General features: G+C 48.4%; 1 protein-coding gene across 2 annotated transcripts in view; it reads right to left on the reverse strand.

Moving 5' to 3' along the window:
• atp2a3 (ATPase sarcoplasmic/endoplasmic reticulum Ca2+ transporting 3) overlaps window positions 1-21950 on the reverse strand; it is a 230672-nt gene that overhangs the window by 169050 nt on the left and 39672 nt on the right. For both annotated transcript variants that reach the window (XM_068007934.1, XM_068007933.1), the window contains exons 2-3: window positions 14735-14752; window positions 10257-10339 (exon numbers count right to left, since the gene is read on the reverse strand). In XM_068007934.1, the coding sequence (XP_067864035.1) occupies window positions 10257-10339; window positions 14735-14752 (101 nt within the window). The remainder of the gene's footprint in view (window positions 1-10256; window positions 10340-14734; window positions 14753-21950) is intronic.

Raw genomic sequence — 21950 nt, forward strand, 5'->3', positions numbered from 1 at the left:
CGGTCTGGCCTATACGTGACTCCAGACCTACAGCAATGTGGCTCATTCTTAATTGCCCTCTGAAATGGCCTAGCAAGCCACTCAGTTGTCAAGAAGGCGGCTCACCACCACCTTCTCGAGGGCAATTAAGGGATGGGCAATAAATGCCGGCCTTGCCAGCGACGCCCACGTCCCATGAACGAATAAAAAAAAAGATAGGTAGTCACTAACAAATCAAGAATTTAGGAGTCATTTCCTTATACAGAGAGTGGTGAGAATGTGGAACTCACTGTCACATTGAGTGGTTGAAGCAGATGGCATTGATGCAGTTTAAGGGGAGGCTTGATGCACACGAGGGAGACGGGAGTAGAGGGGGCCAGGGTAGGAGGAGGCTCGTGAGAAATATAAACACCAGCATAGACCAGTTGGGTGGAATGGCCTGTCTCTGTACTGTAGATTCTATGGCCCCGATATTATCGGTGGGGTGGGGGGGGGCGACTGGGCACGTGGGTAACCCGCCCAAATAAACCTGTCCATTTCCCACGCAATTGTGGGTCAATTGGAGCCACTTAACGTGGCTTCCGGGTTTACCGTCTGAAACCTGCGCAGCGGGCGGACTGCGCACCCACATCACGGGCTGTCAGCTGGAGGAGTCCTATTTAAAGGGGCAGTCCTCCAATGGCTGCTCCTGGAGCAAACACCCACACACCACAATGGAGCAGCTCAGGGGAAAGGCTGCTCCCAGATTTAGCAATGCCTCACTCCAGGTGCTACTGAATGGGGTGAGGAGGAGGAGGGACCTGTTTTACCCGGCAGAAGGGAGGGACTGGCCTGCCTCTGCCACCAAGAAGGCCTGGCTCGAGGTGGCACAGGAGGTCACCAGCAGCAGCATCTCCCGCACCTGGATCCAGTGCAGGAAGCATTTCAATGACCTAACTGGGTCAGCCAAAGTGAGTACACTTACTCATTCTCCTACACTCCGTCTTCCACATCACCACCCCCACCCCACAACTCATTCTGCACTGCCAACACTACTCTATCACATCACTCCTCACACCCACTCAAAGCTCATCCTCAACTTACCTGCACTTCCTCACCTCCCCAGTACTCATCCCACCACTACCACTCAACCCAATCCTCAGTGTCATGGCTCTGTCTCACACTCATCCTCTGAAGCATCACATTCAATGGTTGGCCACGTCACCAAAACTCACTCACGCGTCTCTACTTTCTCCCCTTATAGGAGAAGAGAGCCCAGAATGCACGGGAGAGGGTGAGGACTGGAGGGAGGCCGCAACATCTAGTCGTCCTCACAGATGCGGAGCAGGAGGCGCTGGAGCTCAGCCGAACCCTCGAGTGCCTGTCCGTTGGGGACGCCAAGAGTGGCACCCGACAAACATCTGGTGACAGAACTTTAACATTGAGCACACTCAATATGAATTGATGTTAACATACCTTGCCATCTTCAGCACCTCAGTATGCTCATCGCAACATGACACATCTGTGATGATGCTTAATATTGCCTTCTGTTCTCGTACAGGGCCTTCAGCGACCACTGTGACAGCCGAGAGCGATTCCTCAGAGGACCTGCCGGCCTCTGAGGGTGCACCGTCACATCTGAGCGAGCCATCCACCAGCGCAGATACTCACACCTCGGAGGGTCCCAGTCTGCAATTAGTTGGGGTCGCACCTGGTGAGTTACCACACAGGTGAACACGAGCAGACACTGGTGGCCGGGGCAGGTGTGGAGAGTCCACGTCGGTGGGAGCATCTTCTCCAGGCTCTGCTCAGCTGGATACAGATGCTGAACTCTGGGGGCCATCCTTTAAAAGGAGAATGATCGAGGAGCAGTAGCACATTTACGAGGTGCTGGAACAGGTGCCACGCGCACTCTCCACAATCGGGCAGAGGATGGAGGAGTCCAACTCCTGCATGAGTGGAATGGTGGCACAGGTACAGGAGGGCATCTCTGAGATAGTGTCACAGGGACGTGAGGGCATCTCTGAGATAGTGTCACAGGGACGTGAGGGCATCTCTGAGATAGTGTCACAGGGACGTGAGGGCATCTCTGAGATAGTGTCACAGGGACGTGAGGGCATCTCTGAGATAGTGCGTGGATAAGTGTGGGAATGTCTGCGATGGAGGGAAGGCTAGCCTCCATCGAGCTTCAAGCACAGCTCACAACTGAGTACATTCAGACCCTGACAACGGCCGTTTGGACTCAGGGTGAACAACATTCTGCCACCTTAAACAGGCAGGCAGACACACTAGCACTGGCCTTAAAAGGCTTCACACATGTCCTCCAAACCCGTCCAGCAGAGTGGTAGGAGTGGTGTGAGCCTGGCCCAGGGGAGGGATCATGATGAAAGGGGACATGGAAGTGGGGACGCCATTCAAAGCGCCCCCACGTCTCACCCGTTGCCCCCCTCTCAACCAGTACCCACAATGCTACCTCCTCTCCAGGTGGCCGAGTCTGCCCCTGCACAGGTGCAGGTGGAGCTGCTGTGCTGCCCATGGGTTGCTCCTGCTCCTCAATGTGGGCGGCAGATGTGGATGGGGCCTCCTCAAGCAGTACCCCTCTCTGTTGTGCCATGTTATGCAGGGCACAACAAACGACTGTAATGCATCCCACTCTGTCTGGCGCGTCTTGAAGCGCTCCCCCAGAACGATCAAGGCACCTGAAGCGCATCTTGAGCAGCCCTATATCATGCTCAATTGTAGACCTGGTAGCGATGTGGCCATTGTTATATCGACGCTGTTGCTCGGCGATGGGGTTCCTCAGAGGTGTCATGAGCCACGTGTTAAGGGGGTATCCCTTGTCCCCGAGGAGCCAGCCCTTGTGGGTTTTCAGTGCGTGGAAGTGGGGTGGGTTGTTGGATTCCCGGAGGATGAAGGAATCGTGGCAGCTGCCAGGGTATCTGGCGCACACGTGAAGGAATCTCTTGCGGTGGTCACAAACGAGCTGAGTGTTGATGGAGTGATAGCCCTTCCTGTTGATGAACAGTCCTGGCTTGTGTGGAGGTGCTCGTATTGCTATATGGGTGCAATCAATTATACCCTGCACTCGTGGGAAGCCAGACACAGCATGGATCCCACTGCCCTCTCCGTCTGGCTGAGGTCGTTCATGGGGAAGTTGACGTAGTGCGAGGCCCTGCGAAACAAGTTGTCGGTGACCTGCTTTATGCACTTGTGCACAGACGACTGAGAGACCCTGGCAATTTCTCAGTGGCACCCTGGAATGATCCGGAGGTGAAGAAGTTGAGGGCAATGGTGACTTTGACAGCAACAGGTAAGTAGATGCTGCTCGGCCCAGCCGGGAGCAGCTCGGTATGAAGGAGGCTGCAGATGTCTGCAACTACCTGACGACTGATTCTGAGCCTCCGTATGTACTGCTCCTCAGAGAGGTCCAGGAAGCTGAGCCTCGGTCTGGAGGTCCTGTGGCGAGGGTAGTGCCTCCTGTGACGTCGCTCCCTCTGTTGTTGCCCTCCGTACTCTTGTGTAGGTGCCTGTGGTGCAGCACTGTGTTGTGGAGCTCTATGTGCCAGAGGTGGACAACGTGCCTGGTAATGTTGCTCATCTCAGATGAAGTGGTGAATGCAGCCATGGCCCCCCCCCCATCCTGACGGTGAGAGTTTGAGGGGGTCCGCAAAGTAGGTAAATATGTTTGAACAGCAGAGTTTAGGGTATAAATTAAGAACTTTGAGTGAAAACACAAAGGTCTTGCAGCCAAAACTTTGTCTGAAGTGACAGAGTGCCCTATTGCAATAAATGAGGTTTTCCCCCCACCTGTCAAATAATCATTTGCATCTCCCACTGGCTGCTCGCTGAAACACGTCTGTTGCAACAGGGAGTGTTTCCCACAGCACGGGAAACACGCTGAGGATCCTTCAAAATCGCACCGGTCAAAATGTCGAGTCAATCAACTAGTTCAAGTACCTCAACTATCGGACAAACTATGGAAATTATCATCCCGCCGGCTTTAATTGCTGGAGGGTCTTCCGCACTTGGGATGCAAGTGCGCACCTGGGCGCGTCACTGGGAAACCCGAAAGCCAGCGGGTTGGAGCCGGGCTCTGAACCCACTCAGCATTTCAGCAATTTTCGGAGCCCCCACCTGCCCCCAACGCACCCACTCCTTCACCCGAAAATCGGCCCCTATGTAATTCTGTGTCAAAGCTTTGCAATGCTGTCTCTTGTCTTATCAGAGAGTCGTGAACTGACGCACGTCCAGCACGGTGGGGCAAGGGTTTCTGCAGTAAGTCTACTGCCGTTTGAGTGATAATTTGTTTTTTTGGGTCACTTGACAAAAATGTAAATGTCATCTTCATACGGACCTCGCTCTGCCTTGTAGAATTAAAAAAAGAGCTGCCTAAGTCAACAGTGACCCTTATTGCAGGAAAATGTCTTCTCCTCTGCAGAGCTCCAGGTTCATCGAGATGACACTAGCTTTAAAAATCATCAATAAAGAGATTTTGAACACTACTGAAAGGCACTGTATAAATGTAAGTTATTGTAATACTCGGTAAAGTCAGAGTTAGTAAATGCACTGACTGGTGTGAAACTGCCCAAAACAGACCTGGAAGTTTCTGAGTGCCACCAGTTTGCCTCAGTGCCCGAGACGGAGGGATTTAAATCGTGATCACTATCCGGTGAATCTGCTTGGGAAGAGCGCACGTTTGGAGGTCAGATGAGGACAGTGATGGACGCTTTGAGAAAGGACAACGCTTGGCCAAGGGAACCTAATTCATAGAATTTACCGCACAGGAAGAGGCCATTCAGCCCAACTGGTCCATGCCGGTGTTTATGCTCCACATGAGCCTCCTACCACCCTTCTTCATCTAGCCCCATCAGCATATCCTTCTAAACCTTTCTCCCTCGTGCTTATCTAGCTTCCCCTTAAATGCATCAATGCTATTCGCCTCAACTACTCCTTGTGGTAGAGAGTTCCACATTCTCACCACTATCTGAGTAAAGAAATTTCCCCTGAATTCCCTATTGAATATATTAGTGACTATCTTATATTTAACAATATAGTTTTGGTCTCCTCTGCAAGCGGAAACATCTTCTCTACGTCTACCCTATTGAACCCCCTTCATAATTTTAAAGACCTCTATCAGGTCACTTCTCAGTCTTTTTTCTAGAGAAAAGAGCCCCAGTCTGTTCAGTATTTCCTGATAGTTCTGGTATCATCCTTGTAAATCTTTTTTGTACCTTCTCCAGTGCCTCTATCTCCTTTTTGTAATATGGAGGCCAGAACTATGCACAATACTCCAATTCAATAATAGGAACAGTTTTCTTTGGGGAGGGAGGGGGGAAATAAAAAGAGAACCCTCGGCAGATTCAATACACAGGTAATTGTCCGAATATATACCAGTGCTGGGACACCAGCCGAGGAATCACCAGTGGCACTCCCATTACACTCTGAGGTGAGCCCATTGTTTCTAATCGATAGAGGCCAATAAATCTTGAGCCTTTGTCACTCTTCTAGAGGAAAGCCTCTGAGGTCTCTGCTCCTCCAATTCTGGTCTCCTGTGCATCCCCGATTTTCATCGTCCTACCATTGGGGGTCGTGCCTTCAGCTGCCTAGGCCCTAAGCTCTGGAATTCCCTCCCTAAACCTCTCCGCCTCTCTACCCTCCTTTAAGGTGCTCCAAGCTTTTGGTCACCTGTCCCAATATCTCCTTACGTGGCTCGGTGTCAAATTTTGTCTGATAATCACTCCTGTGAAGAACTTTGGGACGTTTTACTGTGTTAAAGGCGCTATATAATTGCAAATTGTTGCTCGCCCAGCCAGCCTAGTTACTCCACACCTTACATTGCAAGATAGGAGCTCTCTACACAGAATCAAACAGCCATCAGAACTCTGCGTAGCCTGACCTTGAATTGAAAACATTTTTTGAAGTAGAGTGAATGAGGATTGACTATTGTGTTGCTGAATAACGAGTCTCTCTAACAGGGTCAGAGATAATCACCATACTGCGTGTTACAATTAAATTGAAAAATAAAAAAATTCCAAATGTCTTCATTGCAAAATTAATTTTCAGCCTCAAAGATAGATTTTAGAATACAAAACAAAAGGAAAATTTATCTGCAAAACAAGGTAAAAGTAAGAAGGGGGGAGGACGTCTGTCACACAAGGTCGCACATCGGTTTCCATGGGAACAAGCAGATGCCATGTTTCAAACGGTGTTTTAGTTGGGCATGAGGATAGGGAGAAGATAACTGTGTTTGTCCAGCAATGACACTCAAGTCTTTCAAATATGACAAGGTTGGCCCTTCCCAGCTGATCAATAACAATCAATGACATTAAAAGATACCCATGCCCAATACCCATCACAATCAATCATATCACAGGACAGCACTCGCCAATACACGAATGCTGACTGAGCGAGCTGGAGATATTTCACAGATGGCAACGAGTAAATCTGGGCAGTTAGACAAATCTCAGTGTACATGGAATTGCAAATTAACAATAGTGCAGTTACAGTATCATTTAATCCCACTTGTATAGCTATCTTAAACCTGTTTCTAATTTGCCTTGTAACTATTATTGTGCAAAAAATCGGTTACAAATTACTCCTAAAACTGACCGCCCTACCCAGCCCAGCCCATGACTCAGGTCCACATAGAATGACTGAGTGTTAATGCCACTCTGTTAATAGGAATGGGCAACAAACAAGCCTTGCCAGTGTCACCCACTTCCCGAGAACAAATAAAAGGTGAACTAACACACACAGGCCAGGCTGAGCCTACAGCACCTAAGGGTGTCTCAAAATATTCATTCAGCTTCTGGACTTAGACAAGTTGAATGATTGACCAGACTGTCATAATTTCTAGGGTACAACCTGTTGTTGCCAATGGTTACAATGCTAACAAGCTGATTGCAACATAAGCAAGTTGTGTGTTCCGCTGGGTAGGGTATTTGCAGTAATACCAGGCATTGTTCTCAATAAATTACTAAGTGATTTTCTGAATTCTCCAGCTTCATTTTCTCATCACTAAATATATCAGCACTGAGCTGTAGGCAGTGGTAAATGGTCAATTTACAAGACATCAGCTTTTACCGTGCAGTGCAGCCAATTAATTAATTGGTTAATGAACCCAATTGATTTTGGGGTGGCAAGCAAAGAATTGTTGTAGAAGTTTCTAGTTTTACAGCATTTGCTTTCAATGTCACTGGAAGGAGGGGGCAAGGGAGAGAGTACTGAGCAAGGGTGCCAATGAGGAGTGAGCTGCCTCTGGCCTGCAGTACGTGGTAGACTTATACTTGGACAACGAGGGAATGTAGTACCCATCGGCCTTTTTGCCCCCCCCATCTGTGGGGAGTATAGTATCCTTCTCAAGCATTCCCTCGAGTTTATAGATTAAGGGGTGATCTCATTGAGGTGTTTAAGATGATTAAAGGATTTGATAGGGTTGATAGAGAGAAACTATTTCCTCTGGTGGGGAAGTCCAGAACAAGGGGACATAACCTTAAAATTAGAGCTAGGCTGTTCAGGGGTGATGCCAGGAAGCACTTCTTCACACAAAGGGTAGTGGAAATCTGGAACTCTCTTTCCCCCAAAAAAGCTGTTGAGGCTGGAGGTCAATTGAAAATTTCAAAACTGAGATTGACAGATTGTTGTTAGTTATGGGTATTAATTAATGGTTACAGAACTGAGGCGGGTAATGGGGTTAAGATACAGATCAGCCGTGATGGAATTGAATGGCGGAACAGGTTAGAGGGGCCGAATGGCCTCCACCTGTTCCTATGTTCTCCCAGACAGCATACAACAGGCATGGTGCCGGGGCGGAGGAGGAAATGAAACATTATACAACTCTATCTGGCTCAGTGAAGCCATTGGCGGCGTTTAAATTAGTTCAGTTTGCATTCCTGTTAAACTGGTAGATTCCTCCGTTCTTCAAAAGGCCCAAATTGAAAAGTGATTGAAGCAGAACCAAGTTTTCAAATGTACAGCTGGCAAATCGACCTCAGCAATTTCTCTGGTTCAGCTTGGATGTTAAGGTCAATGGGCTAAGGTCAACTACTTTATGAGGGAGGACACACACATACATTGTGCAAACACCTCGACAGCTATAGATTACAGGCTCTTTAGAACCAGCTGAAACCGTCTGTACAACATGCTCTGTTCTGCTCGTTGCTCAGACACTAACAGATTCATTCTGCTCTGAAGTTCAGAACTGTGCTGTGTCCAGCTGCTCCACCCAGGTTAATAGACACACTCTCACAATGACATCAAAACACAGCTTCCGACTACAGCCCTGCCATTCAAAAAACAAAGCAAGGTGAGAGGACGGAGAGAGAACAAAAAGACGGAGAGACTTGAGGAGAAAAAAATATCCAAGACAATTAGACTCACATCGAGCTACAAGTATGTCACACAAGGGTTCCTTCTTTCTCATGAACCTCTTAAAGATTTCTCATAACCCCGCAGGAGCCCTCTCTGGGATCATGTCCTTGGTGTTTAATTTGAAGTCGAGTTACTGTATTAACCCTGTACTATCAAGAGACCAGTCAAGGATTCAGCCTACAGTGTCAATATAGGCTCCTGACACATGATCAGTGATCAATCAAAATGGTTACAGTCTCATCCCACATATTAGTTTTTCTAGAAGGCACATCAAGGTGGCAGGAGTGAGAAGCACACAAGTCCAAACGGGGTCGGATTTATGTAGCACCTGGTCACTTCCCTCAGGACCTCCCAAAAGACTGAAGGGTTACGTTTCGAAATGCCATCACTGTTGTTACGTAGGTGTCCACTTTGTGCACAGCAAGATCCCACAAGCAGCAAACGAACAACCAGGTCATTTTTCTTTTGGTTAAGCGGGAATGTTGGCCAGGACAGCTGGAAAACGTCCCGTCTCTTTGAACAATGCCGTGGGGTGTTTTACATCCACCTAAGCAGGCAGATGGGGGCCTCAGTTTATTCTGCGGTGTACCTAGCGTGAGTAAAAGCTGACTCCATTTTTTAACTCTCATCTTAAAGACGACACCTCTGACAATGCAGCACTCATTGAGCGATGCAACAGTTATATTGTTGGGTCCTTAATTAATATATAAAACACTATCCACAATGTACACCTCACTATAGCACCAGCACTGCACACTAATTACAGCTTCCTCCTCATGGGATATTGGGAAGAGGGTGGGTCAACGTGAGTCGGACTATTTGCTCGCGTGAAGAGTAAATGTAGTCATGGACCGCGGTGCCGGTTGGGCCGAACGGCCTGTTTCCATGTTGTAACGTCGGTGTATTTCTACGTATGGCTGGAGAGAAGGATCACTCAGATAGGGCGGAATGGGGCTGTCGAGGAATCTGAAGTCAAAAGGAAAGGATCCTGAATTCCATTCACTGGAGAGCAGGGAGGGCAATAGAGTTTGGCTGGGACATGGGTGATGGGTGTGAGGGGGGGAAGAGGGCATGGGTTGTGGAGATTTCGCTGAAGTTTGAGAAAGGCGGAGTCAGGGAGGCCCACCAGGAGAGCATTCAATCCAGAAGCAGATTGGCATGGGCCAATAAAATAAAATGGCAGCAGCTGGGCAAGTGTTCTGAGGGATCTTGGCAATTTGACCACGTTTGGGATTAAGAAGCTCAGCTGAGGTCAAACACGACACCAAGAGGCTCGAGGGGCCAGCTAGGAAAGATCATAGAATCATACAGCACAGAAGGAGGCCATTTGGCCCATTGTACCTGTGCTGGCTCTTTGAGAGAACTATCCAATTAGTCGCACTGCCCCTGCTCTTTCTCCCTAGCCCTGTAAATTTTTCCTGTTCAAGTATATAATCCAATCCTTTTTGAAAGTTATTGAATCAGCTTCCACCACCCTTTCAGGCAGTGCCTTCCAGATTCTGCAACCCAGGTTGATTGGGTTCAGAGTCAAATTCAGATTCAGACTTTGACATGTGGAGGCCTGTGGGAGCTGAGAGCCTGGTTGTGGCTTTTCCAACACTGAGGCAAAAGGGAATTTCATCTGAACTGTGACAAGATGTCGGGCAGGCAGTGGGAAAAGAGAGCAACAGCCTCAGTCGTCGATGGTGACCACGGAGGAGTAGGTTTTGGGCATCGTGCGGAAGCCGACCTCATGCTCACAGTTGAGGTCAACAAGAGGCGGCCCGTAAAATAGGAATAGGAGGGAAGTGAGGAAAGAGCCCTAGCTCACACCAGAGCTGACCGTGGGGAACAAAAGCATTTGAGGAGAGGTGGTGAGTGCATCCGAACGGAATCTCAACAGACAACAATCTCAACAGCTTAGCACAACGGACAAGAAGTCTACTTACAAATGAGACGCAGGCAGCCAGCAGGAGGATCCGCACCAGGAGCTCTCCAAACTGCTCGAGCACCAGTTCCCACAGGGACTTCCCTAGAAAATGTACAGACATCATCATTTACACTGGCACACAGACAGACAGACAGGCTCACTGCTGCAATGTTTAAAATAAATATATGGTTTGGTTCAAATAATATAAACTCACAGGCACCCATTATCCAATGGGTGAAAAGGCAGATAACAGCTTCAAAACCAAACCTAGCAACCCTGGAGAAAAAAGGTCATCGGTAAGATCACTGGTCGACACGGAGTCAGTCGATATCAGCCTGGGCAGTGGCTCGGGAAAATAAATCATTCAATTCCATTAGCCAGGAATTCCCCCTCTTACGTTAAGCTGGAAGGGGGCGTATGTGTGGACTTCAAGTCATGACAGGAGCAGGCTTGGTAGTGATGCCTCTCATGGTCCAATAGTCCGCAACCACTCATGGTCACGCTTCACACGAGAAGAATAATGGCCATTTGCGTGAGGTGCTGCAAGGCAAGCGGTGCCTGTAGACACCAGGAAAGTGGTCACCGTCTTCAGATGGGAGTCGGGGGGTGGGGAGTCTGAAAAAAAAGGATTTGTTTAAAAAAAAAAGTGTGTTCAGGACAAAATATGTCCGAGTTTGTTGATCTGACAGCGTTACCAGATCTCTCAATGTTCATGTGGCTCGAGATCTCTCCTCTCCTGGGCGGTGAGGTCAAATACTGACTGTATGGAGGAATCGCAAGACTGATTCATGTTTACAAGACACTCTTACAGTATCCTCAACCTACAGGTTCTCTCCAGTCCAGGAATGCATGGCACTCGTTACGAAAGCAATACCTACAGTAAAGTTTCCTGCAAATTTTGCCTTGCTACCTTACAGTTTCTCCTGGTGCTTATATTAACCAACAACCCCACCCCCTGGCATAAGCCTAGAGTCCAAATATGTACAAAGAAATAAAAAGTCCAGGCTGACCATCAGTTTTCCTCCCTTTTAAGTTTGAATTATTCAGCGCAGCCCCTTTTGAAGTTAGTGGTCTCTATCTCATCAAAGGGCACTTTTAAAAAGGTTCTGCCTCCTCCTCCTCCTCCTCTTCCTCTTCCTCCCCTGACCATTCCTCCTAAATCTGGCAAGTCTTGGCAGCTGGCTAGGGTCAGGTACAGTCAGAGCAGCAGGGGCCCACCGCGTCTCCCCCTCGTGTTGCCGTGGAAACAAGTGGCAGGGACTGGAAGCGTGCAGCTCCCTCACACTGGCATCAATCCAAATGGCAGCCCTGACAAGAGAATTAGGAGAAGTTCAGTCACTTCTCCTTTTACATTCCTGGAATTCCCAACAGTACTGTGGGAACACCAGCATCACACGGGACTGCAGCGGTTCAAGGAGAAGGCCCACCCACGCAGCCTCAGGGGCAACTGGGGATGGGCAATAAATGCCGGCCTTGCCAGCGACGCCCACATCCCCGAGAACAAATAAAAGTAGAATTTCCTTCTTCGTTTGAAGCTGTAGGTCTCAGTACAAACAGGTTAAAGGAGGCTGCCAGTACAAGTCAGAACTTGGCTCCATCTGCAGTTTAATCATCTGCAGGTTCACGGTTCCTGAAGAGCAGAAACCCCAACCCAGTTAAAGCACAGTTGAAGGCAGCCGAATCAAACTAGTCAAATTCAGGTCATTTTAGCTCTGAATGCAATGCCTGGCTTGCTCGGGTGTGGCCGTGCTCCATTCTGGGCTAGTGCACCTTCACCCGTGACTGCACTAGACACACGCACAACAGGAATTATGCATCATCCCACCGAAGGATTCGGTCATTTCCGACCCTCCTAGGGCAGCCGTTTCCACTATAGGGAGATTACTCCAGGGACAGTCAACTTACAATTGGAATAAGAGACGCGTTTTACTTTACATTTTTAAAAGATTCGGAGAGGTGGAAGTCTCAAGCCAACTCAACTCAGGAATTGCAAACAGGCCTTATCAGCCATTTCATCTCAGTGCTACTTTTAAAATGGCAGAAGACAGGAGACTTCCTTGTTAAGAGAAGTCCATTCTGCTGATATTGCTTCTCCATTTCCAGCTATCACACAAAGACCTCAATAAGCTATCATGAGGGAGCTCTGCAGATTCAAGACTTCCACAAGATGTGATCGGAGAGAACTCAGTCCAACGAGGACAGTTCAAATCGCAGTGGTTTTGTCCACTGGGGAGAGAGGTCGGTCACAACAAGCATCAACTCACATTTCTATCGCTCTCCGCTCGGACAGAGAGATGGCCCAGAGTGATTTGCAGGGCGATGGTCACCAAGGCAGAGACAGAACGAGAAGAGGGTGATGAGGACAAAAACATGGTCAATAGGAAAGGCCCCTCGTTGGCTTTTGAAAGCAGTTGAGGGAGCGACAAGGTAGGGCTGTTAATCCTGGGCTCCAAAGGGCTGGAGCATAGTCAATGAAAGAGTGACTGCCAATGATGGAGGGAATGAGAAGTCAGTGTCAGTGGAGTGGAGAGGCACGTAGTGACGATTGTATCACTGGGGTAGTGTGAGGTAATGCCATGGAGGGATGAAGGTGAGGACAAGAAGCTAGAACTCTGCCGAAAGGGTCATCGACTGAAACGTTAACTCTGTCTCTCTCTCCACAGATGCTGCCTCACTTGCTGAGCTTTTCCAGCACTTTGTCTTTATTTCGGATTTCCAGCATCCATAGTATTTTGCTTTTGATTTAGAAGTCAGTAAGCTGGGGCTCAGGGCGCCAGTGAACCTGAAGAAAGATGGGAATGATGGCCTATGTGGGGGATGAGAAAACAGACCACTGTAACCTGGAAGAGTTGTAGCTTGTGGAGGATGGAAGCAGGGAGACTAGCAAGAAAAGCCTTGGAGAAAGGGGTGGATTGGGGGTTTGGTAGTGATGGGGGCCTTGACTGGGGGTTTGATAGTGATGGGGGCCTTGAATCGGGGTTTGATAGTGATCGGGGCCTTGACTGGGGGTTTGGTAGTGATGGGGGCCTTGAATCGGGGTTTGATAGTGATGGGGGCCTTGAATCGGGGTTTGATAGTGATGGGGGCCTTGACTGGGGGTTTGATAGTGATGGGGGCCTTGACTGGGGGTTTGATAGTGATGGGGGCCTTGACTGGGGGTTTGATAGTGATGGGGGCCTTGACTGGGGGTTTGATAGTGATGGGGGCCTTGACTGGGGGTTTGATAGTGATGGGGGCCTTGACTGGGGGTTTGATAGTGATGGGGGCCTTGATTGGGGACGTGGTGGTGATGGGGGCCTTGAATCGGGGTTTGATACTGATTGGGGCCTTGAATCGGGGTTTGATAGTGATCGGGCCTTGAATCGGGGTTTGATACTGATCGGGCCTTGAATCGGGGTTTGATAGTGATGGGGGCCTTGAATCGGGGTTTGATAGTGATGGGGGCCTTGAATCGGGGTTTGATAGTGATCGGGGCCTTGAATCGGGGACGTGGTGGTGATGGGGGCCTTGACTGGGGGTTTGATAGTGATGGGGGCCTTGACTGGGGGTTTGATAGTGATGGGGGCCTTGACTGGGGGTTTGATAGTGATGGGGGCCTTGATTGGGGACGTGGTGGTGATGGGGGCCTTGAATCGGGGTTTGATACTGATCGGGGCCTTGAATCGGGGTTTGATAGTGATCGGGCCTTGAATCGGGGTTTGATACTGATCGGGCCTTGAATCGGGGTTTGATAGTGATGGGGGCCTTGAATCGGGGTTTGATAGTGATCGGGGCCTTGAATCGGGGTTTGATAGTGATCGGGGCCTTGATTGGGGACGTGGTGGTGATGGGGGCCTTGAATCGGGGTTTGATAGTGATCGGGGCCTTGAATCGGGGTTTGATAGTGATCGGGGCCTTGAATCGGGGTTTGATAGTGATCGGGGCCTTGAATCGGGGTTTGATAGTGATGTCTTTGAATGCATTGTAACTTGTGGAGATGGAAGCAATAAGGAAAGTTTGCTCTACTAATAAGTAAAGTTTGGAGAAATCATAGTTATAAAGGGGGTGGATTCAGGGATTGGTAGAGATGGGCGGGTTCGGAGATGAAAGAAAGCAGCTTGGTAACAGGCCACGGGGGCTATGAAGCTGAGCTGGAATCTGTTTTGCATTCAGTGTCGACAGCCCTTGGGACTGGAGATGGTTAGTTGTCAATTCTTTCTCTTTAATAATGACTGCATTTATGACCAAGTCTACATTTTTTGAACTAAATAATTTGAATGATATAGAACTCCCAGCAGGCGGGCAATAATATTAAGCACTTTGCCAAGTAGGTGCTACATCACCGTATCAGGAACACTGTCCAAATCTTGGAACGACCATTTTTTTTAAAGTTAATATTCATCAATTCATTACGCAGCATAATCGAAAACTCCAAACCAGACTAACTGCTAAATGCAAACCAACACTCTTTACAAGCAATTCTATTTGAGTAATTCGAATGGAACAGTCAATATTTACCTTCTTCCGCTGGCAATTCTGTTCCAGGCAGATCATGGAAAAGAAGAAGAAAAAAGAATAAATTAGTGAATCAATAAACAGATGGTGTCTGCAGAAAGAGTGAGAGTATACAACTGTGAATCTCAGCCCCTGGGGACCTTCCAAACTGTCTACTTGTCCAGTGTACACTCTCGAGAGCTGAGAACTGCAGGCGACCTCCATTTTTGGTACAAGTTAAATCAGTTAGTAATCTGGTTATGTTAAAGTGTAACGGTGGCAGAGAAGCCTTCACCTGATCGATGAGGGGACCCACTGCTCCTACCAAAGTTATTACATATTTGCATTGTGCAAGGCTGGGCGTTTAAATGCATTTGCCCCTCTCCTCCTCCTCCTCCTCCTCCCCCCACCTCCGTTTTAAACATAATCTAAACCAGGCTGATGTAAACGGCACGAGAGTCTCCACTGGGTTTCTGCATCTATCACTCCCCACACCCAGAGAATGCAACCAGATCAGAAAGGAACAAGTGCAAAGTCGACAGCTCTGACCAGGAGGATAGTTAGAATGAAGGAACGTGCATTTATATAGCGCCTTTCACAACCTCAGGACGTTCCAAACGCTTTACAGCCAATGAAGTACTTTCTGAAGTGTGGTCATTGTTGTAATGTAGGAAACGCAGCAGCCGATTTGCACAATTTGCAAACAGCATTCAGATTAATGACCAGATAATCTGTTTTAGTGAATGTTGGTTAAGAGATAAATATTGGCCAGGACACCGGGGAGAACTCCCCTGCTCTTCTTCGAAATAGTGCCATGGGATCTTTTACACCCACCTGAGAGGGCAGACTGGGCCTCGGTTTAATGTCTTATCCGAAAGACGGCACCTCCGACAGTGCAGCACTCCCTCACTAGAGTGTCAGCTTGGATTTTGTGCTCAAGTCTCTGGAGTGGGGCTTGAAACCACAACCTGCTGACTCACTGGCGAGTGTGCTACCACTGAGCCACGACTGACACTGAAGATTTAGGTGTCTTACTGCATCATAAGATTTTAAAATAGGAAGTTTTTTTTTTAAAACAAGAGCTAAAGTATTTATGCAAAGTAGGGTCTTAACCTAGGTCATTTTAATACACATCTGCGCACATCCCACATTAGTAATAAGGTGATGTAACAAAATCAGGGGTCATGCATACAAGTTACACAAAGGTAGGGGATAGGTTAGATGTTAGGTGGCTCTTCTTTGCCCAGAGGGAACAAGTTGCTGGTTCATGCGGTGAGCACTGACTGTCTGAAAATCTTGGAGAGAACTAGACCAGGTCCTGGCTGGGGCAGAGATCACATCTTATAAAAAGGTGGGTGAAATACCGGGTAACAGAAGCATGGTCAACGTGGTCTCCTGAATTCGTTTTTGACCACCTAAGTGGGGGTCGGGGAGGAATTTTCCAGATTTTGTTTCCCTAATTGGCCGTGGGTTTTCAGCTGTTCTTTTTGCCTCTCCCAGGAGATCACACGGCTGTTGGTGGACGCAGGGGGTCTAATGATGATGCTTCAGGCATCACGGCTGTGTGGGGCAAGCTCGATGGACCAGATGGTCTTTTCCTGCCTGTCGTTTTCATATGTTCGTAAATACAGAGCCTCGTCTACTGTGCGTGTAAAGTTCAGCTGCCTGGCTGATTTTCTACTAATTCTGCACACACTCAACTTTAGATTATAAAAATTTTGAAAGAATAAAATTGCCCAGACCGGTGAAAGTTTCCTTGGTTGAGTGTAGAATGGTAGACAGGTCTTTCTCAGTTAGTGACAGTATTTGGTTCTGCAATGCAGATCCCCAAAAGTTAATTGAGTAATGTGTCCGTGATGAGAATAACAGACATTGAAGATGGGAATTTGTTTCAATATTCATCCATTTAAATGCTTCCTATTTCACTAAACATTCGAGGGCAGTGTAAATATGCTTCAAACCGATTAATGTAATTGGATAAACAAGTGAAAGCTTAGGCCAAACAACTGACAGGACTGTCTCTCAGGTCTGGTGTAGGAAGACTTATACGGACTCTGCTTTATTGTACTGAAGGCTGTGTAACACATGATGGATAAATAGCTGGGAGTCGCAATTCAACAAAGAGTTAGTGTGGTTTATAAGAAATGTAAGAAGTCTTCACATTACACCCACTGAACATGAAAGGCCAGGCCCCCCCCCTCAGTATTAATCCCCACAGGCCCTCCCTCCCGCCCCCCCCCCCTCAGTATTAATCCCCACAGGCCCTCCCTCCCGCCCCCCCCCTCAGTATTCATCCCCACAGGCCCTCCCCCTCCCCCTCCCCCTCCCCCTCCTCCTCCTCCCCCTCCCCCTCCCCCTCCTCCCCCTCCCCCCCACTCAGTATTCATCCCCACAGGCCCTCCCTCCCGCCCCCCCCCCTCAGTATTAATCCCCACAGGCCCTCCCGCAACCCCCCCCCCCCTCAGTATTCATCCCCACAGGCCCTCCCCCCCCACTCAGTATTCATCCCCACAGGCCCTCCCCCCCACTCAGTATTCATCCCCACAGGCCCTCCCGCAACCCCCCCCCTCAGTATTCATCCCCACAGGCCCTCCCCCTCCCCCCCCCCTCCCCCCCCCCCTCCCCCCCCCCTCCCCCCCCCCCCTCCCCCCCCTCCCCCTCCCCCTCCTCCCCCCCCCCTCCTCCCCCCCCCTCAGTATTCATCCCCACAGGCCCTCCCCCTCCCCCCCACTCAGTATTCATCCCCAAAGGCCCTCCCGCAACCCCCCCCCCCTCAGTATTCATCCCCACAGGCCCTCCCGCCCCCCTCAGTATTCATTGCAAATAAGCTTCAGCAAAGATGTGGTTTTATTTGGAAATGTGATATTTGATAAATAATAGACTGTATGGTTTGATTAATCATGAATGTCCTGGCTATGTACACGGGTAAAAAAGTGAATTAAAGGTTCATTTTCTATATATGGAAGAGTGACATATATACTTCCTTATTATCTTGGAAAAGGTTTAATGAGTTCCAACCTCAATTTTAAACTAAATCCCCCTCATTGTGCCCCGTTTTATCTGTCTGTGGTAATGTGTGTTCATAAACAGATTCACCACATAAAAACAATCAAAACTTCTGAAGCGATTCTTCTCATCACGTACTGTGCTCCCTTTACAAAAAGCAGGGATGCTAATACATCTGGCACCCAATCTTCCATCTCAACACCACTGTGATTCACCCTGCAATGCCATCCGAATGAAGGGAGCTGCAAGACTCCTAACTAATTAGCAACCCTGTACATGACAGAGCTGAGCACCAACCCAAGTCACTGAGGTGAAAACCCAGGATCTATGGACTGTATCTATGGACTATGTAAAAATGACTACCCGCTCTTTAGCTAGTCAAGCACGATGGCCGACATACAACATGGGTCACTGAGACAGGACATCCTGCATGGACACTGGGCTAGTCCCCAGCAATCATCAGTGAGCTGGTATGAGCGGATGTTAATGAACACAGGTATGTACGATTCCCGGGACACTGATTAATAAACCTAGTGAAGGAGGTTAATGGTTAAAATGAAAATAAAACCAATTTAGGCAAGAAATTTTCTACCACAGACAGACACGATCATTTGGTTTTGAGCAGAACAGCGTCGGTGTGGTCCAAACAAAGCCCAACACAGAGCAGCAACCTGCTGACAGGAACTCCCCCCACCGTTATCACTGAACCCATCACTTGCTGCACTGCGTATTTTGGTTTAGTGTTTGTGCAGCGCTGTGTACAAGCTGAACCATTCCGATAAATGCCAACCTCAGACACTTTTATTTTTACCAACCTAACTTGTTGATCTGCTTGTTTGTTTTCCTTTCCTCCGTAGCTTCCTGGCTGGACGGACTAAATAAAAATTTTAATATTGACCCTCCCCCGAAGTGGCTTAATCTACATTCATCCGGCCTCTTGGGCATCCCCCACTTCCTTCACCCCACCATTGGCAGCCATGCATACAGCTGCCTAGGCCATAAGCTCTGGAATTCCCTCTCTAAACCTCTCCGCCTCTCTCCCCTTTAAGATGCGCATTAAAACCTACCTCTGACCAAGCTTTTGGTCACCTGTACTAATGGCTCCTTCTTTGGCTCGGTCGGATTTTTTTAAAAATCGGGTAACGCTGTAAGGTGCTTTGGGATGTTTTACTACGTTAAAAGCACTGTATAAATATACGTTGTTGTTGTTGTCACCTCCTAGATATCTGATCAGGTGAGCCGAATGGAACTGATTTTACACTGGAGTCCAGGGAGAAGGCAGCACTTTTGGAGGTTTCCTGGGGGAAATACTATCAGTACCAGATTAGATTAATGTCAAAGGATCCTTGACTCTTTGAAATAGCCTGAGTAAGCTCAGAGCCCTTCAAAGTGCAAATATTTCCCTTCCATTTGCCCCTCCTCTTCATGTTCCACCACACCAAATGGGCATTCTTCATGTCTTAGACCTGGGAGTGTCGTCAGGCTATCCAACCAATCTTGATCCTATCCTCATCCAATGTCCGGACAAAGTGCACAGGTCATTGGGTAGCAATCAGGAGTGGGAAATGTCTCCTCATTTCCCCCAGGAATGCTGTGTCTAATTGCAGCACCCTACAGATCAGCTAACTGCACACACCAGAGATGGAACCTCGGGCCTTCTGGCTCATATAGCTCAGCACCACCAAAGAGCGATGCCGGGACATCTTTGAGAGCTCTGTACGAGGCCACACACACTGCTTTGCTGGTAAACACTGCAAAATTCTGTCAGTCAGCCACACAGTATTTCACTTGAAGAAAGGTGATTAACAACAATGCTGTCTGAGTACTGTGCTAGTGACATCAGTGCTATTAACTGCTGAAAGATAGGTCCGGCAGGCTGGGATTAAAGTGTTCTCTCTCTCTCGCTCACAAACACACAGCAAAATGTGTTTGGACTGTCTTCGGTTCGATCTCTGGTGTGTGCAGTTAGCTGATCTGTAGGGTGCTGCAATTGGACACAGCATTCCTGGGGGAAATGGGGAAACATTTCCCACTCCTGATTGCTACCCAATGACCTGTGGTGGAAAGCACTTTGCCTGGACATTGGATGAGGATAGGATCAAGATTAGTTCATAGAAAATGGTTATCCCTAGTACACAGCTTGCCCTTACTTGTCACTTTTACTTGTGTGGCTGACTGACAGAATTTTGCAGTGTTTACCAGCAAAGCAGTGTGTGTGGCCTCGTACAGAGCTCTCAAAGATGTCCCGGCACCGCTCTTTGGTGGTGCTGAGCTATATGAGCCAGAAGGCCCGAGGTTCCATCTCTGGCGTGTGCAGTTAGCTGATCTGTAGGGTGCCGCAATTAGACACAGCAATCCTGGGGGAAATGGGGAAATATTTCCCACTCCTGATTGCTAGGGCGACTGGTGTTAGTAATGGAAGTGTCACACTGATGCAGTAGGATTCTGCTGGAGTTTCCAAGAATTGAAGATTAATCTCCTGGACATGGCTGCAGGCAACCCAGAAGAAAAATCACACTGATATTAAACAAAAATTGTACATTTTTTCCATTTTCTTTGAGCACTTTTGTTTATCAGTCATTAAAATATTAGAGATGGTTAAAAAAAAGTCTGTTTGCCTTTTTTTTTAATTCGTTCATGGGATGTGGGCGTCGCTGTCAAGGCCGGCATTTATTGCCCATCCCTAGTTGCCCTCGAGAAGGTGGTGGTGAGCCGCCTTCTTGAACCGCTGCAGTCCGTTCGCCTGACAGTCAAGTAACAAAGAGTCTGTTCGTTTTCCAATTGACGTGGGAAGGCGGGGCACCACGAGGATTGACATGTCAAGCAACCAATGGCAGGAGTGTGGGGCGGGGCACCGCAGATTGAAGTGTCGGGCGACCAATGGCAGAGGTGTGTGGGGGGACAGGGCGGTTGGAGGCGGGAGGTGTCATGTGATGAAACCTTCACCTGTCCAGAGTTGGCGACCCTCTGATCAAGGAACATGGGTGGCGGATAGTAAACAGAGTTTTGCTCTGAATCTTGATCAATGCCAGATAGGATGATAGGAACAGGAGTAGGCCATTCAGCCCCTCGATCCTATTCCACCATTCAATTAGATCATGGCTGATCTGTACCTCAACTCTATCTACCCATCTTGGTTCCATAGCCCTTAATAGATTTTTGTCCAAAAGGTATCAATTTCAGTTTTGAATTTTTCCAATTGACCCCCAGCCTCAACAGCCCTTTGGGGGAGAAGCGTTTTCCAGACTTCCACGACCCTTTGTGCCAAGAGATGACAGAAGCCGAGAAATTACCGCTGGTGATACCAGGAGTGGAATACTCAAAGCACGCGGATGACACACCTCTGTCCGCTGTTTAGATGAAAGGTTTAATTTGTCCATTTTAAACTAATTAATGTCTCAGTTTAAACAGCGGGCAGAAGAATGTAATTTAAAAAGTGGTCGTCCACTAATACCAGGGCGTTTCTAGGCTATTGTTTATAGATGAGTTGTGTGTGGGGAGGGAGGGGGCGCGGGTGAGGTGTCCAATAGAGTTGGAGGCTCCTTCACGATGCAACGACATCCTGCACCAAGTCAAAGAAAAACACGGTGTAGAAGGGGATATTCTAATCATACCCCACACCACAGAACAGGATGAAGAGGGGAATATTCCTCATCGGAGACTGCAGGAATAGCTCATCCTAAAACCTGATCTCTGGGATCTTCCCACCTTTCTCCACCACATTCCCTGGACAGGGGAGCCTTCTCCTCTTTGCCAGATTTCCCATGCTTCCCACCCCCTCCGCTATTCTGCTGTTATAGAATTATGTAAAAGTTTTAGCACAGAAGGAGGCCATCCATCCCATCAAGTCCATGCCGGCTCTATGCAAGAGCAATCCAGCTAGTCCCACTCCCCCGCCCTATCCCTATAGCCCTGCAAATTTTTTCCTTTCATGTACTTATCCAGTTCCCTTTTGAAGGCCATGATTGAATCTGCCTCCACCACCCCCTCAGGCGGTGCATTCCAGATCCTAACCACTCGCTGTGTAAAAAAGTTTTTCCTCATGTCACCTTTGGTACTTTTGCCAATCACCTTAAATCTAGGTCCTCTGGTTCTTGACCCTTCCACCAATGGGAACAGTTTCTCTCTATCTACTCTGTCTTGACCCTTCATGATTTTGAATACCTCTATTAAATCTCCTCTCAACCTTCTCTGTTCCAAGGAGAACAACCCCAGCTTCTCCAGTCTATCTACA

Source organism: Heptranchias perlo, chromosome 28 (genome assembly GCF_035084215.1).
Source record: "Heptranchias perlo isolate sHepPer1 chromosome 28, sHepPer1.hap1, whole genome shotgun sequence".
Taxonomy (NCBI): Eukaryota; Metazoa; Chordata; class Chondrichthyes; order Hexanchiformes; family Hexanchidae; genus Heptranchias; species Heptranchias perlo.